Genomic DNA, 25,428 nt, shown 5'->3' with positions numbered 1-25,428 from the left:
TCCACGATGAAGTGGCGCCCGTATAGATAGGGTTGCAGACGCTGCAGGGCCCACACTATGGCCAGGCACTCCTTCTCCATCGTGGAATAGGCAACTTCCCTTGGTAACAGCTTCCTGCTCAGGTACAAGACTGGGTGCTCTTGGCTCGCAGAGTCCACCTGGCTGAGCACCGCACCGAGGCCGAAGTCACTGGCGTCGGTCTGTACTACAAACGGCCGCGTGAAGTCGGCTGCCTGTAGCACGGGCGGGCTGGACAGGGCGTCCTTTAGGGCCCGGAAGGCTGTCTCGCAGTCCATTGTCCAATCGACTGCAGAGGGCAGCTTCTTCTTGGTGAGGTCCGTCAAGGGCTTTGCCAGGCTACTATAGCATGGAACAAACCTCCTATAGTACCCAGCGGTCCCCAAGAAGGACATCACCTGCTTCTTGGTCCTGGGGGTGGGCCAGGATGCGATGGCTTCCACTTTCTCAGGCTCGGGCTTCAGTGTTCTCCCACCTACCCGGTGACCGAGGTACTGGACCTCGCTCATGGCCAGCTGACACTTTCCCGGCTTGATGGTCAAACCTGCCCGGTGGATCCGCCTGAGCACCTGTGCTAGATGCTCTAGGTGGTCCTCCCAGGTGGGACTGAAGACGGCAATGTCATCCAGGTACGCGGCCGCGTACCCTTCAAGTCCCTTGAGCAGGGTGTTGACCATCCGCTGGAAAGTGGCAGGGGCATTCCTCATCCCGAATGGCATCACCGTGGACTCGTACAGTCCAAATGGGGTAATAAAGGCAGAGCGTTCCCTGGCCTTGCGAGTCAGGGGGATCTGCCAATATCCCCGGCTCAGATCCATGATGGTCAGGTACTGAGCCCCGGCCAACTGATCGAGCAGGTCATCGATGCGTGGCATTGGGTACGCATCGGCGACCGTGACCGCATTGAGCCCCCTGTAGTCCACGCAGAACCGAGTGGTTCGGTCCTTCTTAGGGACGAGGACTACAGGCGAGGCCCAAGCGCTGTTGGATGCCTGGATCACCCCCAGCTTCAGCATCTCGTCAATCTCCTGGCGCATGTGTTGCTGCACCTCCAGGGAGACCCGATATGCTGAACGCCGGATCGGGGGATGATCCCCAGTGTCCACGTAATGGACAGCCAAGTCAGTCCTTCCGGGCTGGTTGGTAAACAACCCCCGGAAGGGGAGGAGGGTGGCCCACAGCTGGGACCGTTGGTCTTCCAAGAGCTGGTGGCCAACCTCCACATCCTCAATGGATCCGCCTGCCCTAACCTGGGCTAGCATATCCAAGAGGGTTTCCGCTTCTCCCTCCTCGGGCAGGTTGCACACGGGGAGCGCACATGCCTCCCGCTCATGATGTGCCTTCATCATGTTCACATGGAAGGGCTTCCGCCTTCCACGGGCAGGGTCCAGGGTGACCAGGTACGTTACAGGGTTGAGCTGCTGGTACACGAGGTATGGGCCTTCCCAGGCTGCCTGAAGCTTGTCCTGTGGTACGGGGACCAGTACCCACACCTTTTGACCCACTTGGTAGGTCCTCTCACAAGCGTTCTGGTCGTACCAACGCTTCTGATCGGCCTGGGCTTGAGCCATATTGTCGTGTACCAGTTGCGTCAAGGCCTGCATTTTGTCCCGGAAGCGCATGACATACTCGATAACCGACACTCCAGGGGTGGCCAAATCCCCTTCCCAAGCCTCTTTCACCAGAGCCAGGGGGCCCCGCACACGTCGCCCGTACAGGAGCTCAAACGGTGAGAATCCTGTTGAGGCCTGTGGAACCTCCCGGTAAGCAAATAACAGGTGTGGGAGATACCGCTCCCAGTCACGCCCATGGGAGTCGACCAACATCTTAAGCATCTGCTTTAAGGTGCCATTGAACCGCTCGCACAGGCCATTAGTCTGTGGATGGTACGGGCTGGCCACCAGATGTCGCACCTGGACTTGCTTACAGAGGGCCTCCATCAGCTGGGACATGAATTGGGTCCCCCGGTCAGTGAGCATTTCCTGGGGAAAACCCACTCGGGAGAAAATCTCCAGCAATGCGGTGGCCACCTTGTCAGCCCGAATGGACGACAAGGCCACTGCTTCTGGGTACCGGGTGGCATAGTCCACTACCGTCAGTATGAAGCGTTTCCCGGAGCTGCTGGGGATGGCCAGCGGGCCGACCAGATCCACAGCCACCCTCCTGAAAGGCTCATCGATGATTGGCAGAGATACTAGTGGGGCTTTGGGGTGTGGCCCCGCCTTCCCCACTCTCTGACAGGTTTCACACGAACGGCAGTAGGCAGCCACATCGGCCCCCATTTTTGGCCAGTAGAAATGCTGGTTTAACCTGGCCTTGGTCTTAGCGATCCCTAGGTGTCCGGCCATCGGAATCTCATGTGCGATCCGCAACAACTCCGTCCGGAACGGATAGGGTACCACCAACTGTCGGTCCCTGGGCCACGCCTCCGGTGAACCCTGCTGGACCGTGGCCCGGTACAGCCGTCCTTGGTCCCAGACCACTCGCTCCGGGTCCGAGTCCGAGGGAGGCTGGGCCGCCTGCTCCTTAAGAGCTTTCAGGCTGTCGTCAGCTTCTAACGCTGCCTGAAACCCCTGACTAGATGTGGCCAGAATCGACGAGACTGTCACATCTTCGGTCAGTACCCCGGGACCTGTGTCCTGGCCTCCACCTGACTCGGCTGCCACTTGGTCAGAAGGGGAAGAGCTATCGGACCTCCGGGAGGCCCCTTGGCTTCCAGCACTCCCACTGCGGGTGACAGCGGCCACAGCCGCTGCGACCGTGGGTCGTGCCTGCTCCTCCTCCGTTCCTGACCAAGTCGCCGGTTCAGGCAGACCGACCTGGCTTCCTGACACCCCGGTTGTGGGGGAACCATGCACCGAGATCTTACCTGGGAGCACTTCCGCTCCTGGACCGGCCCCAATCTCACCTGCCTGTTCCCCTCCTGCAGCAACAGAACCCCGCTGTGAAATCTCTGGGGACCCCACATTTGCTGTGGTAGCCCCCACCCCACACACTGGTCCTCCCCCTGCAGCACCCTGCTCTCTGCTTATCCCTGCAGAGGGCAACAGATCCCAGCTCACAGGCTGATTACTTGTAGAGGCATTGTCACACCTTTCTCTGACCCCCTCCCCTGTCACAGCTGCAGCTGTGTGTGTGTCTATGGTGTCTATGCAAGCAGAAATATCAGAGTTCACTCCCTCCTCCCTTACATCATTCATAGATAACACATTAACATTGTCCGGAGGCATGTCAGTACTGGCTGAAGGTTCAGCCCTTGGTTGGGGCCCAAACTGGGAGGTTATCTGCCCCAAATCTGTCCCAAGTAGCACGTTTGCAGGGATCCGATCAGTTACCCCCACCTCCCTCACCCCTCGCCCTGCGCCCCAGTCCACATAAATGTCAGCAACAGGCAGCGCCGGGTCAATGCCTCCAATCCCGGAGACAGCGAGGGTTTTTCCAGGGATCAAGTCTTGGGGGGACACCATCTCAGGCCGCACCAGAGTCACCTCCGAGGCGCTGTCTCGCAGTCCTATGGTCACAGACCGGCCGACGGTGACAGGTTGGAAGCTGTCCAGGGACCTACCACCACCCCCACCCACACAATACACCTTGGGCGGCCCTTGGGACGGGGACGGAGCCGGGGCCTTGGGACGCTGAGGGCACATGGCCTTGAAGTGTCCAGGTAGGTTGCACTGGTGGCACCGTCTTGGTTCCGCCACGGGCCTGGAGAGGGGAGTTGAGGGGGACACCCCCTGCAGTCTAGGGGCAGGTGGGGCAGTCGCAGAATTCATCTTACCCCCTCTCCAGGTGCTGCTGGTGGCCGCTCTCCTGGCCTCAGGGGCCCGGTTGTTGGTGTAGTCATCGGCAAGGGCAGCTGTAGCCGTGGACCCCTTTGGCTTCTGGTCTCGGATGAACTGGCGGAGATCCTCAGGGCAGTTCCACAAGAGTTGCTCCGTGATGAACAAGTCCAGGCTCTCCGGTCCGGTGGAAAGCTGCAGGCCTTGGGTCCAGTGGTCGGCAGCTCGGGCAAGTGCCCGCCGGTGGTCAGCCCAGGAGTCCTTTGGTCCCTTCTGTAGGCTCCGGAACTTCTTGCGGTAGGACTCTGGAGTGAGGTTGTACTGTTGGATCAGGGCCCGCTTGATGGTGTCGTAGCCCTGATCTGCCTCAGCAGGCAAGTCCCCAAGGATATCCAGGGCCTTACCCCTTAAACGGGGGGTCAGGTATTTGGCCCACTGGTCCTTGTCCAGATGGTGCTGCAAGCAAGTCCGTTCAAAAGCAGTCAAGAAAGAGTCCAAGTCTCCATCCTTCTCCAGCACTGGGAAGTCCTCAACACGGACCTTTGGAAGTTTGGTGTCTCGAAGGTCACATGTGGCTGATGAGGGCCGGAGCTGAGCTAGCTGCAGCTGGTAGTCACGGTCTGCCTGTCGCTCTCGCTCTTCACGCGCTGCCTGCCGCTCTCGCTCCGCAGCCTCACGCTCTGCGTGCCGCTCCGCAGCCTCAGCGTCACGCGCTGCCTGCCGCTCTGCCCTGCGCTCTGCCAGGAGTTCCTTGTAGCCCTTCTGGTCTCCAGCCTGGAGAAGGGCCATAGCCATTTGAAGAAGGCTATCCGAGCCTCCCAGGCTCGGTGGAATGGCACGTGGTGATCTGCGGCACGCTGCAGAGCTAGGCGATTCACTGTCCCTTTCAGAGCGGAGGGCTGGCATCTGGCTCGTTGAGGAACCTTGGGTGAGCTCCTCCTCATCTTGTCCAGCAGTGCCAGGTTGCGCAATGTCCTCGGCAGAACGGTTTTCTGGCGTCGAGCTCCTGGAGGACTCGTGGGCAACCTCCTCATTGCTGTCCACAGCACCGTCCTCCCTCTCTTCGGCTCCTGCCTTAGCATTGGCCAGTTGCATAGCTCTGCTCCTGGTGCCATCAGCCATTCTTGCAGACTTTTGGTCACTGACACAGAACTGACACCTGATGCCTCCACACACCTTACAGTATCTGCACTCTGACACTCTAGTGTTGAGCTAGTCTGAAGACCCCAGCAGCCACAGCTGCTGCAGGCAGTCTTTAGTGTCTGGGAGTATGGGTCTCACACTCACACACACTATTATCTCGATCCCACCGCTATGCCACCAATATGTCACAAACCACCGGGGGGGTCACTCAGAAATCCCCCGCGCTGGCTACCAGTACGTCACAATCGGGGGGTAACAAGTGGGGGGTCACCCCTCCTTTATACCTCCCGACCGACAGAGCACGTGACGCGCTCTCTAGCGCCCCTCTTATAGTCAGGCCAATTATGGAATTGCCCGACAATAAGCAAGGAGGCCGCTATACTACTTATGCCGATTATTGAAGGGTCCCCGGTGAGAGTAGGGTATATATTCCCCCGACCTCCGCGGGCGGAATATATAAAATCTCCCCGAATCTCACTGGCCTCCCCACAATAATCCTTGGCACAAACTCGCTGCCACCAACCGCTTCACGGTAACTATTAGCCGAACACACAGACGTGGGATTCAAGATCGAGATAACAGAACAGCCCAAGATTAATTATATAATTTAATCAGCCTAAAGCACACTAGAAACTACAATATATACAATAGGGAATCTACAGAATATACATATGTCAGAGTACAGTTACAGATAAAGCATGGTTTACAAACAGGTATGCAAATTCAATCAGTTACCTTGTGCGTCTGGCCACAGGGGGGCGCTGTAGACCAGGTTTCCAGGAACTCCCACAGATGTTTCCTGCACGTGACCCCCAGCGAAAGAACACTGGAAAATGGCCGAAGTAGGGTTATCAACCTGGACAAATCCAGGTCCCCTCCTACCTTCGTGACCTCAGAGGGAGCACTGCTCCACCCCTGGCTGGAGTTATGGACAAAATCCACAACATGGAATATGGGCCATAACTTTGCCTGGGAGCGTCGTAGGCGGACGCCAATGCTCTCATTGTGACAGTTATGAATTTAGCTACAGAACGAGGGGACTCATGACCTGTCTGCCAGTTCCCCATTGGCTGATATCACGCCTGGGGCATTTCCCAATGTCCTGCTCCCATAAAAAGGGTGTGCCGGCATCGTCCGCATGCGGAGACACCATTTTTATGGTTGCCGTATTTATCGGAAATATGGCTTGCGAGATATGAACCATTTTTTACTGGAGTCGTTCTGTCTAGCTAGTTCCATAGCCTTGCTAATGAGATACAACTCTTGTTACAGGGTGACGGCAGGGAGTCATCCTGTGTCCATTGTTCCCACACCACCTCATCTCCATATCACAGGAGATGGCCATGGGATTTGTTGCTAAACCAGTTGTGTGAAGGAAAGGGGGGGTGACACCAGGAGAGGGCTTCCTGACATACTTGAATATCATGATTTATCGTCATATCTCCGGATTTACCTCACACATGGTGATTGTAGGGATGTCATCTGGTGGATCCATGCTGATGGTAGGGTCTGCGATGTCATTGGGGGCCATCTTGGGTTCCTCTGAAGACTGACTGCCTTATGTATAGACAATTGATTTAATTGAACACACTTCTCACAGTGCTCTATGTCCAGAGGTTAATTACGTATTTAATCTTATGGCTCTCCTCAACAAAACTGTTGTGGTTATGTATTTTGATGCACTGATTTCAGTAATGTCATCAGAATTTCAGTAGCACGTACCATTTGAGATAGTTTCATTTTACGATTATAATGATAAGGACTGTACATAGTGCAGAATAAATTGGCACATATATTCATATTTTTATTTCAGAAGTGGATTAGCAAGGACTTTCTTTATTATAATATACAGCACTTACGCCCTGTGTGATCATGCACTGCATGTGCACTCTGAGGCCCGGACAGCTGGAATACTGTTGTTTCCTTTGTGAATGGGACAGTTGCGCAAGAGATTTGCATTATATCAGGATGACCAGCCACGGCGCAATAAACTGATTCCAGGGCAGAAGAATGGACCACTGGTAGATGAAATCATGATATTCCTGCCGCCTCTGCTCATCAAACTGGCATTAATGAAGAACTTTGTTAAAGAATTGAACCAGCGATCTGAAGCCTTCGCTGACTTGCGACAGAAGTTTCCATGCATCAGTGATGCCAAGATAAGAGGGTGTTTTCACTGGCCACAAATCCGAGAGCCAGTAAATGATAGTAATATGATAGTCGTCTGCATGGTGCAGAACATGGCGCATGGTCGGCCTTCAAGAATGTGGTTTTCAGCTTTCTAGGCAACTACTAGGAACCACAGGTGAAAGTCTTCAAGCTTACAAGTCAATGAAGTGCAATATGTCACTTAATATACATTTCTTTCATTCACTTGGACTTTTTCTCACCAAACCTCGGCACTGTAAGCGATGAACATGGTGAAAGGTTTCATCAAGATATTTCCCGGATGGAGAAATGGCACCAGGGAAGGTGGAGGCCCTCGATGCCGGGAAACGGCACCAGGAAAGGTGGAGGCCCTCGATGCCGGGTGACTATTGTTGGAATCTTGTTCGTGAATCATCGGACAGTGATTATAAACAAAAATCAATGGCAAAACATTTCTAAACTTCATCGCTGTTGCTGACTTTTGCATTCGGAATATTATGATATGATATGATATCATGATATATGACTGTGACGGGGTATGCGACAGAGCAGTGAGGGACGCCAGGCCAAGGAACAATCCAAAGGGCTTTATTGGAACCACAAAGATAAAGCACCAAACAAATATAAATCCTTAAAGTCTGCAAGGAGTCCACAACAAAACAAAAAATCCAGGGGCACCGCCTTGTATTCCAATGCCAGGGAAAATAGGGCAATGGTCCTTATATGTGTTCCTTGAGTCCAACAGGGGGAACAACAAAACGCAATCCCACGTGGCCACTGATTTCCAGTCTGTAATAGTCCATACACAGGCCCTAGGATCCAGCCTTAGCTATAGATCCTAGTGCTTCTCCAGCCGAGATCCAACTAACTGACGTACATGGGTCTCATTGTTCTTCTCTCCTGGGATCCGCCCTTAAGGTGAGCAGAAGAGTCCAACTCCGCCGGGACATTTGATGGCTTAGGATACATGAATGGACTTTAGACTCCTGGCTCTGTTCTGTTTACCAAGTTGTGGTTGGAGAAATCCCATGCTGAGAAGAACAAACAATCCCCCAGCAGAAGCAGCACAAAGGAGAGACAGACTATTACACCATGAGCACAGGCGGGGGAGGTACACGCTGTTACAATGACAACAATACTTAGTGTATCCCAGCTATCTGGGCCTGAGAGTGCACAACTAATGCAATGCATGATCAGACAGGGCGTAACTGCTGTATATTATATTAGAGTCCATGTTATACATTTCATTGGTTATTCCTACCAAAAATCCACTTCTGAAATAAAAAGATTAATATAAGTGCCAATTTATTATGCACTATGTACAATCCTTATAATTATAATTGTAAAATGAAAATATCTTGGAAATGGTACGTGCTACTGAAAAATCTGATTACATTTCTGAAATTAACGCCTTAAAATACATAGAGACAATATAGTTTAAAACTGGAAACCGAAAAGTTTGTTAACATGCCACTATGAGTTTGACAGTATTCAATGCATAGATATAATTGTATTTTTCTCCAAAATCTTAAGTTTTAGACCAATTCTGAAGTTATTTCTGAACTCTGCATGAAAATTCCAATAAGATTCACCCAATTTCATGCAGGAAACAAAACCCCTGTTGAACAGTGTAATCTGTCTACAATACCTAAAAGAAAGAGCCCAAGACCACCTCTGAAGGGCGCCCAAAGACCAACCAGGAGTCAGAGCTGGGTTCAAGGGGTACATCTTGTTTCATTGTCTGTTGGAGGTGTTGTGCCCTTGGTCATATATCCGTCCACTGTCCCCTGACCTCAGAATGGACTGCAGCATATTCCAGTGCTGCTTTTACCTCACTTACCATCTCTGCAGCGCTGTTCCTCATCCTGGCTAGCGGCCTCAGATATGACGGAAAATTGTGAACAGTGTGCAAGTATCTGGGTTTCTCGACTCTGGGAGTTTGGTGTTCATGGTATTGGCCACACTTCCTCATGTGTAAGTCCCTGGGATGGAGGTAGGCGTCAGGACTGTTCATGGAGATGTCAAGAACCTACCTGTGGCCTGGGTTGACATTGGCACAGACTATGGTTCCGTGTCCCACAAAGTGGGGAGGGTAAAAAAAACTTGTCACTCCCTGGACTTATTGGATGTAATTTTCCTCTGTTTTGGGATTTGTGGGGGAAAGAGGTATCACCTGGTAGTTCGATTGACGTGCAGGTTACAGCAATAAACACCTCATGCCGCGTCCGGTGAGTTGTCATTGTCTATACGAGTTGGCAATAAGGAGGTGTAAGCATCCCCTAAAGTCAGTATCTCTGAGTGGGAGGTGACCAGTGAAAACTTTGGAATTGCCAAACTTGGGGACTTGACTTTAAAATGTGCTCAAATAAAGGTGAGGGGGTTAAATATTGTTTCTGTCTTGAACCACAATGATCTGCTATCTTGATGATCCAAAGTGAAGGGCCTAGTAAAAGAGTCCCTCCTCGAGGCTCAAGTAAGACGATTCACACCTGGGTTTGTATATTTGTGAGGGTTTCCACAATGGGGTGTAAGGTCCTTGCTAAGTGCCAGGGACCTTATTAAGCAATGGCAGAAGGTGCCTAGCCCCCTGCTTTGGACAAAAGGGAGGGAATGTAACAAAGTCAGGTAGGACCGGGTTAATTCCAAGCTTTCCAAGGCCTAATTAGAAGCCCCTTCCTAGTTTTACTAGAACCAGGAAATAGGTTCACTGAATGTTCAGTCTGCAGGGATCAGTTTGTTACTGTCCAAAAGTGAGAAGAGAGAAGTGTCTGGGAATAGAGGCCGAAAACACTTCTGGGACTTAAGAGGGCTTTACACGCTACGATATTGCTAGCAATCGCTAGCAATATCGAGCGCGACAGCACCCGCCCTCGTCGTGAATGCGATATCGTGTGATCACTGCCGTAGCGAACGTTATCGCTACGGCAGCGTCACACGCACTTACCTGGTTGTCGTCGTCGCTGTGACTGCCGAACAATCCCTCCTTCAAGGGGGAGGTGCGTTCGGCGTCACCGTGACGTCTCTCGGCGGCCGGCCAATAGAAGCGGAGTGGCGGAGATGTGCGAGACGTAAACATCCCGCCCACCTCCTTCCTTCCGCATTGCCGGTGGAGGCAGGTAAGGAGATGTTCCTCGCTCCTGCGGTGTAACACACAGCGATGTGTGCTGCCGCAGGAACGACGAACAACATCGCTAATGAGAGGTGAATGATTTTTGATTTTAGGACGACCTCTCCACAGCAAACGATGTTTGCCACTTTTGCGATCGTTTTAGGTCGCACATAAGTGTCACATGCTGCGATAACGTTAATGACGCCGGATGTGCGTCACTAACGATGTGACCCCGACGATAAAACATTAACGATATTGTAGCGTGTAAAGCCCCCTTTAGTCAGTGAGTCAAGGTGAGAAGACTTGTGATCCCGGCAGACCTGTGTGGGGACCTTTGTAAACGGGGAGCCCGGACATCGGGAGGAAAGTTTGTTTTTTACTCGTCATTATGCCGGAGAAAAGCTGGTTGTTACATTTACCTGGAAGTTTTATGAACTTTAACCCTGCTGTTCTGTCAAAAATGACCGAATTTATTTTTTTTTTAAACATTCATTATGCAGTTCTGAAACTTGTGGTTAACTGACGTTTCCTCATGTGAGGGGTTCGTTCTATGGCTAGTTTTTGTTTTTTTTGTTAACACTTTTTAGTTTACACTTGTACTGTTCAGTCAAAAATGCCCGATAGCCTTTTATACTAATCTCGTCATTTTTTGAGTCAAATAAAGGAATTATAATCTCATTTTGGACTTTATATTGCATCTACTACTATTTATTAATTTATCTGTCCTTTTGGTCCATGCAGTTTTACACATACATACATTTTCAAATTATGATACTGGAGATGGATTTGCTTCCAGTATAGTTATGTGCAAATTTTTTTCTACCAACGTTTTATAATACTGGTGAAAATGTGACTGTAGATGGACATCTGGTGTCATTCAGAGGTAGGTGCCCGTTCAGACAGTATATTCCAAGTAAGCCTGCAAAGTACGGCATCAAAATATGGACTCTGCGACAGCAAAAGTTCATACGCTGTAAACGCTCAGGTATACATAGGAAAAAACACTGGAGAAAACCGAAAAAAATCAAGAAAGTAGTTTTGAATTTGGCACACGGACACAAAGGACAAAATGTTACATGCGAGAATTTTTTCACTTCAAACCAACTGGGGCAGATGTTGCTGAAAAGAAAAATATGCAAAACAGGACTGCCGCGGAAACACCATCACATGTGTCAACGCTGGCAGGAAACTAGCCAGGTCTTTCACCGGGAAGGAACAACCACGGGAAGGGCAGTATCCAGTCAAGGAAACCGCCTATGCCAAAACATGGTATCCATCCACAGACAGCTGTTTCAGGGTATTTGCCCCTCATCAGTGTGGAGTAGGAAACTGGCTAGTGGGAGCAATGCCTAGTAAATGACTACATAAGCAAGGATGATTGACCTTAGGGAGATCAACATCCAGCACCACGGAGACACCATCACGTGTTTCTCAACGCAGTGATTCTAGAACAAGGCCCCCTGGGAAAATATGAAAAACAGGACTGCCGCGGAAACACCATCACATGTCTCAACGCTGGCAGGAAACTAGCCAGGTCTTTCACCAGGAAGGAACAACCTCGGGAAGGGCAGCCTCCAGTCAAGGAAACCGCCTATGCCAAAACATGGTATCCATCCACAGACAGCTGTTTTGGGGTATTTGCCCCTCATCAGTGTGGAGTAGGAAAAGAAAAATGACCGCACTGGGTACTATAAGGAAAAACAAGCCAGATCTGCCGCACGGTATCCTCAGTAAGAGACGGTTATAGTTCTATGTTTTATTTTAACAACAATAGTTTCTTACGTTCCCAAAACACAAACACATCATTGTGATGAGCACAATGCACCATGATAGAGCAATCAGTAATCGAGACCACAGAAAACTGGACGTGATCTTACATTACAATGCCACAAAAGGGGCAGATGATGCTCTACATCAACTCATAGGCACTTACACCTGGAAACGCAAAACTAATCCGTGGCCAATGGTTGTTTTTTTTTTCCCCCAACATTCTTGATGTGTCGGCATACAATGTATTCATATTATGGCATGAAATAGACCCAAATTGGAGCAAAAATAAACTATATAAAAGAATTTCTATAGAGGAGTTGGGAAAATCACTGATAGCCCATATATCGAAGAAGGAAAAGTAACACTCAGAGATGATAGAGCGGCAGCCATTGTCCAACAGCATGCTAAAGAAAGTGAACCAATGGCCTCCACCAGCACTGCTACCATACCCACGGCCTCCACCAGCACTGCTACGATACCCACGGCCTCCACCAGCATTGCTACCATACCCACGGCTTCCACCAGCACGGCTACGATACCCACGACCTCCACCAGCACGGCTACGATACCCACGGCCTCCACCAGCACTGTTACGATACCCACGACCTCCACCAGCATGGCTACGATCCCTACGACCTCCACCAGCATGGCTACGATACCTACGGCCTCCACCAGCATGGCTACGATACCCACGGCCTCCACCAGCACGGCTACGATACCTACGGCCTCCACCATCACGGCTACGATACCCACGGCCTTCACCAGCATTGCCAAGATACCCATGACCTCCACCAGCATGGCTACGATACCTACGGCCTCCACCATCACGGCTCCGATACCCACGGCTTCCACCAGCACTGCTACGATACCCACGGCCTCCACTAGCACTGCAACCATACCCACGGCCTCCACCAGCACTGCTACCATACCCACGGCCTCCACCAGCACAGCTACGATACCCACGGTCTCCACCAGCACAGCTACCATACCCACGACCTCCACCAGCACTGTTATGTTACCCACCTCTTCCACCAGCACAGCTACGATACCCACGGTCTCCACCAGCACAGCTACCATACCTACGGCCTCCACCAGCACTACTATGATACCCACGGCCTCCACCAGCAATGCTACGATACCCATGATCTCCACCAGCATGGCTACGATACCTACGGCCTCCACCATCACGGCTCCGATACCCACGGCTTCCACCAGCACTGCTACGATACCCACAGCCTCCACTAGCACTGCTACCATACCCACGGCCTCCACCAGCACTGCTACCATACCCACGGCCTCCACCAGCACAGCTACGATACCCACGGTCTCCACCAGCACAGCTACCATACCCACGACCTCCACCAGCACTGTTATGTTACCCACCTCTTCCACCAGCACAGCTACGATACCCACGGTCTCCACCAGCACAGCTACCATACCTACGGCCTCCACCAGCACTACTATGATACCCACGGCCTCCACCAGCAATGCTACGATACCCATGACCTCCACCAGCAAGGCTACAATACCCACGGCCTCCACCAGCACTTATACGATACCCACGGCCTCCACCAGCACGGCTAGGATACCCTCGGCCTCTACCAGCACGCCTATGATACCCACGACCTCCACCAGCACGGCTACGATACCCATGGCCTCCACCAGCACAGCTACGATACCCATGGCCTCCACCAGCACGGCTACGATACCTACGGCCTCCACCATCACGGCTCCGATACCCACGGCCTCCACCAGCACTGCTACCATACCCACGACCTCCACCAGCACTGTTATGTTACCCACCTCTTCCACCAGCACAGCTACGATACCCACGGTCTCCACCAGCACAGCTACTATACTTACGGCCTCCACCAGCACGGCTATGATACCTACGGCCTCCACCAGCACGGCTACGATACCTACGGCCTCCACCATCACGGCTCCGATACCCTCGGCCTCCACCAGCATTGCTACGATACCCACGACCTCCACCAGCACTGCTACCTAACCCACGGCCTCCACCAGCACTGCTAAGATACCCACGACCTCCACTAGCACTGTTATGTTACCCACCTCTTTCACCAGCACAGCTACGATACCCACGGTCTCCACCAGCACAGCTACCATACCTACGGCCTCCACCAGCACTAGTATGATACCCACGGCCTCCACCAGCAATGCTACGATACCCATGGCCTCCACCAGCAAGGCTACGATACCCACGGCCTCCACTAGCACTGCTACGATACCCTTGGCCTCTACCAGCAATGCTACGATACCCACATGCTGCACCAGCATTTCTACGATACCCACGGCCTCCACCAGCAAGGCTACGATACCCAAGGCCTCCACCAGCACGGCTAGGATATCCTCGGCCTCCACCAGCAATGCTATGATACCAACGGCCTCCACCAACACTGCTACCATACCCACGGCCTCCACCAGCACTGTTATGTTACCCACTGCTTCCACCAGCACAGCTACCATACCCATAAACTCCACCAGCACAAATACCATACCCACAGCCTCCACCAGCAACGCAACAAACCAAAAAATAAAAACGATGCCCCTTTTGTCCAACATCAAGTAATCACAAAACAAATGTGATATGTTGCAGTTGTGCAAAGTACTTATTTAAAAGACATGTAAATTATACTTGTGACGAATGCAAACAGTAAATTTAGCACCGTGAACCTTATTTACCATTTCATATAGAAAAAACTGAACTTTTTATTTTTTTGTTTTTTTTTAAATATATTTACATACATTTTGATGCTATTAGTTATAGTTTACAGTTATATAAATATTTTTTTATGTGCAATATGCATGAATATTACAATAAGGCTATGTAACATTTTTTGACACAAAAAATAAAAATTAAGTTTTTGATTGCATTTTCCGTTTGTTTCTCAACAACAATGTTCACATTCAGTAGAATAATGCAACAGGTATTCAATTAAAACACTTAAAAACAACTAAAAATCAAGACTTTAATAAGTCCGGTCAAAAATGACCGGCTGCCTGAAAGTGAAGGAATCCCTGCACCATCAAGCATCTGTGAAGAAGAAAAGACCTCTGTTACCTGCAACTGTTCAGATCTCTGTACGGCTCTATTCACATGTCCAGTAATCATCCATTAGAACGGATCCAGCAGCAATCTGTTGGCAAAAAGTTCTGCAAACACAACGTTTTTGTCTGTTTTCAAAAAATTGATTTTTGCAGGATACTTTTTTTTTTTTTTTAATATAAGATCCGTTACCTGATTGCTGTTTATTTTCCATTTGAAACTGATCCCATATGAAAAGACGGCTCTGTTACAAATGAAAGAAAAACATACAACTAAATAGCAATCAGGTAACTGATCTGTTTTCCATAGACTCCCATGTTAAAAAAACGGATCCTGCAAAAATCATTTTTTTCAAAACGATTGAGAGAGTTCTGTTTACACCACTTTTTTGCCAGCGGATTGCTACTGGATCCATTCTAACGGATGATTACTGGACAGGAGAAATCAGCCTAAAGAACTTTTATAAACCTCCCAATTCTCTGCACAATTCCTGTGGAGCTCTATGGAGTTTGCTTCATGGTTGCATGGTTTTACTTACTTGGTGCAAAACATGGAGCTGATAATTGGGTTTTCTGGTGTTGATTTTTGTTCGGTCAAGCAGTGGACGGAGAACATTCCCCCGATGATGATGTCTCCATCCTGGACATATTCATAGTCCTCGTAGGTCGGGGCAATTTGCAGATTACAAGCTGACGATGGACTTTTGATTCCAGAACTACAAGGTGTCAAAAACAGCAATAATAATAAAAGCAACAGCAACAACAGGAATAAGAGCATTTCCAGGGAGAGAGAAGATCTGCTTAATGTGGAGATTGTGTCCGTACAGGAGACAAATCAGCGGCTCTGGAGACTCTGAGGCGTCTGTCAGTGTAAGGAGCTGGAATAGTCAGACGTCTTATAAGGAGCTCAGACGCACACAGACCTGATTTTAGACCGGTGTTTGCTCACTGTTGAGATTATTCTTATTATATGTAATGTCTGGAGAGAAAACTCTAAAATAAATTTTTTCATTTAATTTATTTTTTTCCAATTTATTTAAGATAATAGCAAAATAGACAATGTCCAAGACGTGTTCAGCCTTAATGCAGGAGCGCTGTGAGCTGGGACAAATAATGGTGCTCATCACTAGCGCCCCAAAAGGTCAGATCTGGGACTGGACTTACCTTTGTTCAAGGCAAATCCCCACCAAGCCAGACACACTGTGTTCCTGCCTAGGGGAAGGGAACTTCTGATAGACAGAGATTAGCTGCTGGTTGAGTTAACAAATTGAACAGTTTTGATCTAATAAGTCCAGCTTGTTTATTTCAGTTCATATAAACCGCTCTCCAGGAGAGAACATAAAGCAATGCTTACTTCGGCATAAAGGAACAGAATAGAAAATAACAAGTAGCAATGTGCCCATCCTGGTCCCCATCTTGTAGTAATGTCCTCATCCTGTAGTATTGTGCCCATCCTGGTCCCCATCTTGTAGTAATGTCCCCATTCTTGTCCCCATCTTGTAGTAATGTGCCCCATCCTTGTTCTCACCCTGTAGCAATGTGTCCTATCTTGTAGTAATGTGCCGCATCCTCCCCATCCTGTAGTAATGTTCTCCATCCTTTAGTAATGTGCCCCATCCTTGTCCCCAACCTTTAGAAATGTGCCCATCCTTGGAATTATTTCATGCAAATCCAGCGTCCGGAAACTTCATAAAAAAATCAATAGCTTTATTCCAATTCCATTAAAAACATCAGAAGGAAAATTACATCAGGTAAAAAACTTTTGGATATGTCTCAAACTTCAGCAGCAGACATGTTTCAGGCTAAAAATTCCTTATTCATTGCATTACCATAGCCAGAAATTTCAGCATTTTACTTGAAATCTTGTCCTGCCCTTTTAAGCAGGTAGCATATCGAATAGCCATTTGATTCAAAAAACACTAACATAAAGAATTAGATAACTAAATCAAAAATACTGTCAAAATACATTTCATCATAATGATAAATTAAATCATGTCTTAAGTTAAGATCTGTGGGTGATCTGGTTTGAAGAACAAAAATCCACCACGATTCCCTGTTGAGGAGTATCCGTCTGTGGTCTCCTCCTCTCACGGGGAGGTGGACTTTCTTAATGGCTGTAACTTTGCAGGAGTCAACATTCCCATTGTTCAATTCCCTGTTTGCTTGTAATCAGTGTGTGCATCAAAGCTGACTGAGTTTCTGAAATCCAGACAGACTCTTGTATTTTTCATCCAGCTACTGATGTTTTTGAATTGTGAGTCATGGGAAAAACAAAAGAATTGTCAACTGCTCCATGGGAAAAGATAGTTGAACTGTATAAAATAGGAAAGGGATACAAAAAGATATCCAAGGAATTGATAATGCCAGTCAGCAGTGTTCAAACTGTGATTAACAACTGGAAAATCAGGGGCTCTGTAAAAACCAAACCACGATCAGGTAGACCAACAAAAATTTTGGCCACAACTGCCAGGAAAATTGTTCGAGATGCAAAAAACCCGCACAAATAACATAAGCTGAAGTACAGGACTCACTGAAAAGTAGCGGTGTGACTATTTCAAGATGCACAATTAGCAGGCACTTGAAGAAAAATGGGCTGCATGGACGGATCGCCAGAAGAAAGCTATTACTGCACAAATGCCACAAAGTATCTCTCCTACAATACGCCGAACAGCACAGAGACAAACCTCCAAATTTCTGGTACAAGTTAATTTGGAGTCATGAGACCAAAATCGAACTTTTTGGGCACAACCATTAACGTTACATTTGGAGTGGTGTCAACAAGGCCTATGATAAAAGGAACACGATTTCTACTGTAAAGCATGGAGATGGATCGCTGATGAACGTTATCAGCAAATACTGGAGGCAAATTTGCACTCATCAGCCCGGAAGCTGCGCATGGGACGTACTTGGACATTCCAACATGACAACGATCCAAAACACAAGGCCAAGTCGTCCTGTCATTGGCTACAGCAGAACAAAGTGAAGGTTCTGGAGTGCCCATCTCAGTCTCTTGACCTCAATATCATTGTGCCACTCTGGGGAGAACTCAAGCGCCCAGTTCATGCAAGAAAGCCCAGGAATTTTCAGGAACTTGAGTTTTTTTGCCAAGAAGAAAAGGCGGCTTTACCATCTCAGAAAATAAAGATCCTCTACCACAGCTACCACAAAAGACTTCAAGCTGTCATTGATGTTAGAGGGGGCAATACACGGTATTAAAAACCGGGGTAAGTACACTTTTGATCAGGGTCATTTGGATGTTTTTGTTTGTCATTATGATTTAAAAAGAGAAAACACAGTAGATGACAATAAATGGCTTCACCCAACCACTAACCATGAGCGGAAAAAGATTGTGTGTTATCATTAATTTTCTCTGAAAAAAGGCCAAGAAAGTAAAAAATCTGCCGGGTATGTAAACTTATGAGCAAAACTGTATATCCAAAAGATTTTTACCTGACATAATTTTCCTTTTGATGTTTTTAATGGAATTGGAATAAAGCTATTGATTTTTTTATGAAGTTTCTGGATGCTGGATTTCCATGAAATAATTGCTTTCATTTTCCGTCATTGCACAAGTACTTTCCGTGCTGTCCATACTTTGAACGATTGGTGAGCTGACTTTTTTCTTTTTTCAATACTTGTAGTATTGTGCTCATCCTTGTTGTAGACTGCATATGGGTGTCTGTCTCCAGTAAGCATATAGCTCCGAAAATGGTGCACGACAGAGCACACGGTGACTCCATCTGCACCATTATAGTCAGGCCCCATCAGTGCATACGTCCAAATCCATCTTGTGGGGGTTCGGATGGAATACCTGATGAAATCACTGATCAGGAAGAGAAACGCAGTGTAAAAGTGGCCTAAAGGGTGCTTTACACGCTGCGACATCGCTAACGATATATCGTTGGGGTCACGTCATTAGTGATCCACATCTAGCGCCGTTAGCGACATCGCAGCGTGTGACACCACGATCGCAAAAGCATCAAAAATCGTTGATCATTAACACGTCGCTCCTTTCCATAATATCGTTGGTTGTGCATGCCGCTGGTGGTTTGTCGTTCCTGCGGCATCACACATCGCTATGTATGACACCGCAGGAACGACGAACATCTTACCTGCGTCCACCGGCAATGAGGAAGGAAGGAGATGGGTGGCATGTTCCGACCGCTCTTCTCCGCCCCTCCTCTGCTATTGGGCGGCCGCTTAGTGATGCCGTAGTGACGTCGCTATGACGCCGAACGCACCTCCCCCTTGAAGGAGGGATTGTTCGGCGGTCACAGCGACGTCGCTAAACAGATATGTGCATGTGACGCTGCCGTAGCGATAATGTTCGCTACGGCAGCGATCACCAAATGTCGCACGAATGACGGGGGCGGGTGCTATCGCGCATAACATCGCTAGCTATCGCTAGCGATGTCGCAGCGTGTAAAGCACCCTTAACACTGTGAAATCTGAGCATAAGAGATAGAAAATGTTAAATTCCAAATCGCCTGTATTTAAATTAACAACTAATGAAAAAAATCTGAAGGTTAAAAGTGACTTACTAGATAATGACTCTTCTTTAGATAAAAGCTGTCACTACTCTACAAGCTCAACAAATTGACTCCACGTACCAGAAGCCATGCTAAACAATGAGAACATTGAGAATGGAGCTGTGAACAGCACCTTCTGAATTTCCAGAGATTGAATTTCTACTTTCACTTTTTTTATTATATATCCTTGGCCATAAAGCTTCTCTTTACATTGTACCTCCTTGTGCTACTCCTCAATGTCACCTCCTGATCTGCAGCTATTGGCTGAAGCTGCTCCTCACACACGTTCTGCTCTGCCCCTGCGTAACATCTGCAGCCTCCCGGTATTACTGATAATGCTCTACATACAGTTAGGTCCAGAAATATTTGGACAGTGACACAATTTTGGCGAGTTGGGCTCTGCATGCCACCACATTGGATTTGAAATGAAACCTCTACAACAGAATTCAAGTGTAGATTGTAACGTTTAATTTGAAGGTTTGAACAAAAATATCTGATAGAAATTGTAGGAATTGTACACATTTCTTTACAAACACTCCACATTTTAGGAGGTCAAAAGTAATTGGACAAATAAACCAAACCCAAACAAAATATTTTTATTTTCAATATTTTGTTGCGAATCCTTTGGAGGCAATCACTGCCTTAAGTCTGGAACCCATGGACATCACCAAACGCTGGGTTTCCTCCTTCTTAATGCTTTGCCAGGCCTTTACAGCCGCAACCTTCAGGTCTTGCTTGTTTGCGGGTCTTTCCGTCTTAAGTCTGGATTTGAGCAAGTGAAATGCATGCTCAATTGGGTTAAGATCTGGTGATTGACTTGGCCATTGCAGAATGTTCCACTTTTTTGCACTCATGAACTCCTGGGTAGCTTTGGCTGTATGCTTGGGGTCATTGTCCATCTGTACTATGAAGCGCCGTCCGATCAACTTTGCGGCATTTGGCTGAATCTGGGCTGAAAGTATATCCCAGTACACTTCAGAATTCATCCGGCTACGCTTGTCTGCTGTTATGTCATCAATAAACACAAGTGACCCAGTGCCATTGAAAGCCATGCAAGCCCATGCCATCACGTTGCCTCCACCATATTTTACAGAGGATGTGGTGTGCCTTGGATCATGTGCCGTTCCCTTTCTTCTCCAAACTTTTTTCTTCCCATCATTCTGGTACAGGTTGATCTTTGTCTCATCTGTCCATAGAATACTTTTCCAGAACTGAGCTGGCTTCATGAGGTGTTTTTCAGCAAATTTAACTCTGGCCTGTCTATTTTTGGAATTGATGAATGGTTTGCATCTAGATGTGAACCCTTTGTATTTACTTTCATGGAGTCTTCTCTTTACTGTTGACTTAGAGACAGATACACCTACTTCACTGAGAGTGTTCTGGACTTCAGTTGATGTTGTGAACGGGTTCTTCTTCACCATAGAAAGTATGCGGCGATCATCCACCACTGTTGTCATCCGTGGACGCCCAGGCCTTTTTGAGTTCCCAAGCTCACCAGTCAATTCCTTTTTTCTCAGAATGTACCCGACTGTTGATTTTGCTACTCCAAGCATGTCTGCTATCTCTCTGATGGATTTTTTCTTTTTTTTCAGCCTCAGGATGTTCTGCTTCACCTCAATTGAGAGTTCCTTAGACCGCATGTTGTCTGGTCACAGCAACAGCTTCCAAATGCAAAACCACACACCTGTAATCAACCCCAGACCTTTTAACTACTTCATTGATTACAGGTTAACGAGGGAGACGCCTTCAGAGTTAATTGCAGCCCTTAGAGTCCCTTGTCCAATTACTTTTGGTCCCTTGAAAAAGAGGAGGCTATGCATTACAGAGCTATGATTCCTAAACCCTTTCTCCGATTTGGATGTGAAAACTCTCATATTGCAGCTGGGAGTGTGCACTTTCAGCCCATATTATATATAGAATTGTATTTCTGAACATGTTTTTGTAAACAGCTAAAATAACAAAACTTGTGTCACTGTCCAAATATTTCTGGACCTAACTGTACAAAGGGCGGCACTCACAAATGCTTCACTTAAACATTTATATTGTGGTAATTTAAATTAAATTTTTCTTCTTTAATCTACCTCAACATAAAATTAAATCTGTACACAGTAATAGAACAAGACATATCTCTTCAAAGATTTGATGATGTTCAATCTCACGCAGTCCGCCTCATAATATAGGATTTTGTATTTTGCTCAGGTTTGCAGAGAATGATGTAACATTTAGGGAAAAATATGCAGCCTAGGAGTCCAGCATTAGAGGTCAGGATGGCGAATATCTCCACGGCCACCGTGTATTTCCCTTTGGTGCTGAGGTAAGCTGGGATCATGGCTATCCAGACGCTGCAGAACACCAGCATGCTGAAGGTGATGTTCTTGGCCTCATTAAAACTGTCCGGTAATGTCCGGGCTAAGAAAGCTGTAATGAAACTAACAGCGGCCAGACTCCCCATATAACCCAGGACAAAGTAGAACCAAATATCGGAGCCTTCATTACACTGAACTATGATCTTCTCCGTATAAGACTGTGTGTCCAGCTCCTGGAAGGGGGAACAGAGGATCACCCAACTCATACAGATGACCACCTGGACGGAGGAGCAGATCAGGAGCACACAATTAGGGAGTTTTACTCCAGTCCATGTTCTCCACACACTTCCAGGTTTGGTGGCTTTGAACGCAATGTAAACCGTTATGGTCTTGGCCAACAACGAAGAAATGGATATTGAGAGTAATAGTACAGTGGAGATCTGACGTAACATGCAGGTAATATCCACAGGACGACCGAGGAACAAGAAGACACAGAGGAAGCTGAGCATGATGGAGACCAGGAGAACGAAGCTCAGATTCTTGTTATTTGCTCTTACGATCGGGGTATCTTGATTTCTAATTAAAATCCCCAATATCACTGCGGTCACTGTAAAAAGTAAAATGGATCCTGATAGAGCAATCAGTGATAAACCTTTATCAGAGTAAGAGAGAAATTCCATCAGTTTGGGGACACATTGAGTCTTCTTGTCATTAGACCACTCATAGTCAGGACATCTCCTGCAGTTCTCATTATCTATAGGAAAGACAACAAGAAATATCACATAATATGACTGAAGTAGTGACAAAGGCCCCGATGTAGGTAGAATCTAGAAGTAGCTCCTACCAGATGAGTTTGATATCTCCCCTTCAGAGCAAGGAATACACCCGTAACAGCAAAAATACATGGAATTTCCGGACACTTTTCTACTTCCTGGTAGACAACTTTTTGTACATTGGGACTTTGGTTTCTAAATTCAAGAGACAGTTTATTCTTGATTAGAAAATGTATCAAATATAAAGTGTGAACCCCAAAGTATCTCCAAGATAAAGCATTACCTCATTGTTAATGGTTTTCCATTGAATTAAACTGTCTTTGATGTAGAAGTCTGGCTCATAGCGGTGATGTAAAATGTTAGGTTGAATGTAACCAACAACGCTCGAGTACAATATTTGGTTGACTATATGTGGTTATAAATTTCGTAATAATCGGGGAGATCTCCATACACCGTGAAAACCTTTCTACCAAAAAAATTCAAATGTTTCAACGTATGTAATATCTATGGATAACAATAAAAAAATGACATAACCTCTTGTTGAGAAATGTAACCCGAAGTAATAATGGAAATACTAAAAAGCCTGTTACCTACACATATAGATATGTCCTTCCTCTTACTTCCTCATATCCCGTGATGAACGGCACAAGAGGAGCAACTTTTAACTAATAATGATTTTGTGATAATATCAGAAAATGTGAAGTGATGACCGAGGGACCACCGCTGTGCAGAGTTCAATTACAGTACACAAGACGGAGGTTGCAGAAACTAAAGAACAGGTTTATAACAGGCTGGAATTGTGTATACGCTGGAGATCATAATTAGAGAACAATGTCTGATCACTTGCTTTTTTCAGAAACAATGTCAGCTACATTGATGAACATTTGAAGGTTTTATTTTTGTAAGTGGCGCACCATGACACTAGAGCAGGGTAAGGGGTGCACCATGCCACTAGAACAGGGTAAGGGGTGCACCATGCCACTAGAGCAGCGTAAGGGGTGCACCATGTCACTAGAACAGGGTAAGGGGTGCACCGTGCCACTAGAGCAGGGTAAGGTGTGCACCATGTCACTAGAGCAGGGTAAGGGGCGCACCGTGCCACTAGAGCAGGGTAAGGTGTGCACCATGTCACTAGAGCAGGGTAAGGGGTGCACCGTGTCACTAGAGCAGGGTAAGGGGTGCACCATGTCACTAGAACAGGGTAAGGGGTGCACCGTGCCACTAGAGCAGGGTAAGGGGTGCACCGTGTCACTAGAGCAGGGTAAGGGGTGCACCGTGTCAGTAGAGCAGGGTAAGGGGTGCACCGTGTCACTAGAGCAGGGTAAGGGGTGCACCATGTCACTTTAACAGGGTAAGGGGTGCACCGTGTCACTAGAGCAGGGTAAGGGGTGCACCGTGTCACTAGAGCAGGGTAAGGGGTGCACCGTGTCAGTAGAACAGGGTAAGGGGTGCACCATGCCACTAGAAAAGGTTAAGGCATTCACCGTGCCACTAGAACAGATTAAGGGGTGCACCATGCCACCAAAACAGGGTAAGGGGTGCACCATGTCACTAGAACAGGGTAAGAGGTGCACCGCGTCACTAGAACAGTGTTTTACAAAAGATCCAAAGTTTATCAACATAAAACCTTTATTTTGCCCAAAAGGTAATGCTGATAATTAGAGACACATGGCCACAGCTCCTGGGGACGCAGACTGCAATTCAGCTTTAAGGTGTATACAAAAGACAAATACAGCATTAACCCCGGAGGGTCTGGAGCACAAATTCATTTTATGAGCCCACTCATAATACACATGCATTAATTACTTTATGGATCTTCCTGCACTTCTATACAGGAGATTATTTTTCCCTAACTGCCCAGGAAGGACAGGATATTCCTACCCTGAACTCCACTGTGGAGGGAACAGGAAAAACCAAACCGTATTGCAACTTTATTTGGATTTCTGGACGAACGTCTTTATACATATGCCTATGAGTAAGGAGGCTACTGTCTGTTAATCATTAAAAAAAACCCAAAAAAACACTTTTCTTCATAGTAATTTAGCGACTAATGTGATCAAGGTCCTGGAGGACCGAAACGTTATTGTCGCAAGTGTCACATGTCTTTCAATTGTTGCTATCTTGCCTTCTGTAATAAAAATCTATTAGCATTGAGAAAAAGAGTTATATCTTTATTCATTCTTGCCTATTGAGAGTGCAGTGTTATATTTATGTAGGATAATTAGAGAGCAGCAATGACTGTAGAGAGATGATCAGTAAATGTTCTGCAAGTAACAACAGTTACAATCGATGGGACGTGCACCGGCCGTCGCTGTGAATGACTTCAGCACATCTGCAGCCACAGGACATCACTAGTCTCTCACACTGCTCTGGGGGATTTTGGCCCACTCTTCTTCCAGTCTCTTCCACAGGACATCACTAGTCCCTCACACTGCTCTGGCGGGATTTTGGCCCACTCTTCTTCCAGTCTCTTCCACAGGACATCACTAGTCCCTCACACTGCTCTGGGGGGATTTTGGCCCACTCTTCTTTCAGTCTCTTCCACAGGACATCACTAGCCTCTCACACTGCTCTGGTGGATTTTGGTCCACTCTTCTTCCAGTCTCTTCCACAGGACATCACTAGTCTCTCACACTGCTCTGGGGGATTTTGGTCCACTCTTCTTCCAGTCTCTCCACAGGACATCACTAGTCTCTCACACTGCTCTGGGGGATTTTGGTCCACTCTTCTTCCAGTCTCTCCACAGGACATTACTAGTCTCTCACACTGCTCTGGGGGATTTTCGTC

General features: G+C 47.7%; 2 protein-coding genes across 2 annotated transcripts in view; both read right to left on the bottom strand.

The window, feature by feature from the left end:
• LOC142255024 (vomeronasal type-2 receptor 26-like) overlaps positions 1 to 12,864 on the bottom strand; it is a 48,748-nt gene extending 35,884 nt beyond the window's left edge. Inside the window, exons 1-2 of the mRNA XM_075326450.1 lie at positions 12,447 to 12,864; positions 6,394 to 6,497 (exon numbers count right to left, since the gene is read on the bottom strand). Coding sequence (XP_075182565.1) covers positions 6,394 to 6,497; positions 12,447 to 12,864 — 522 coding nt within the window. The remainder of the gene's footprint in view (positions 1 to 6,393; positions 6,498 to 12,446) is intronic.
• A 2,704-nt stretch (positions 12,865 to 15,568) lies between these two features.
• The window catches only part of LOC142255023 (vomeronasal type-2 receptor 26-like), a 30,858-nt gene continuing 20,998 nt past the window's right edge, over positions 15,569 to 25,428 (bottom strand). Inside the window, exons 3-6 of the mRNA XM_075326449.1 lie at positions 22,925 to 23,046; positions 22,713 to 22,836; positions 21,722 to 22,622; positions 15,569 to 15,749 (exon numbers count right to left, since the gene is read on the bottom strand). Coding sequence (XP_075182564.1) covers positions 15,569 to 15,749; positions 21,722 to 22,622; positions 22,713 to 22,836; positions 22,925 to 23,046 — 1,328 coding nt within the window. The remainder of the gene's footprint in view (positions 15,750 to 21,721; positions 22,623 to 22,712; positions 22,837 to 22,924; positions 23,047 to 25,428) is intronic.

The sequence above is a fragment of the Anomaloglossus baeobatrachus genome, chromosome 10 (assembly GCF_048569485.1).
Source record: "Anomaloglossus baeobatrachus isolate aAnoBae1 chromosome 10, aAnoBae1.hap1, whole genome shotgun sequence".
Classification (NCBI taxonomy): Eukaryota; Metazoa; Chordata; class Amphibia; order Anura; family Aromobatidae; genus Anomaloglossus; species Anomaloglossus baeobatrachus.
The sequence above is the reverse complement of the archived record's forward strand: the minus strand, read 5'-3'. Positions and strand labels throughout refer to the sequence as shown.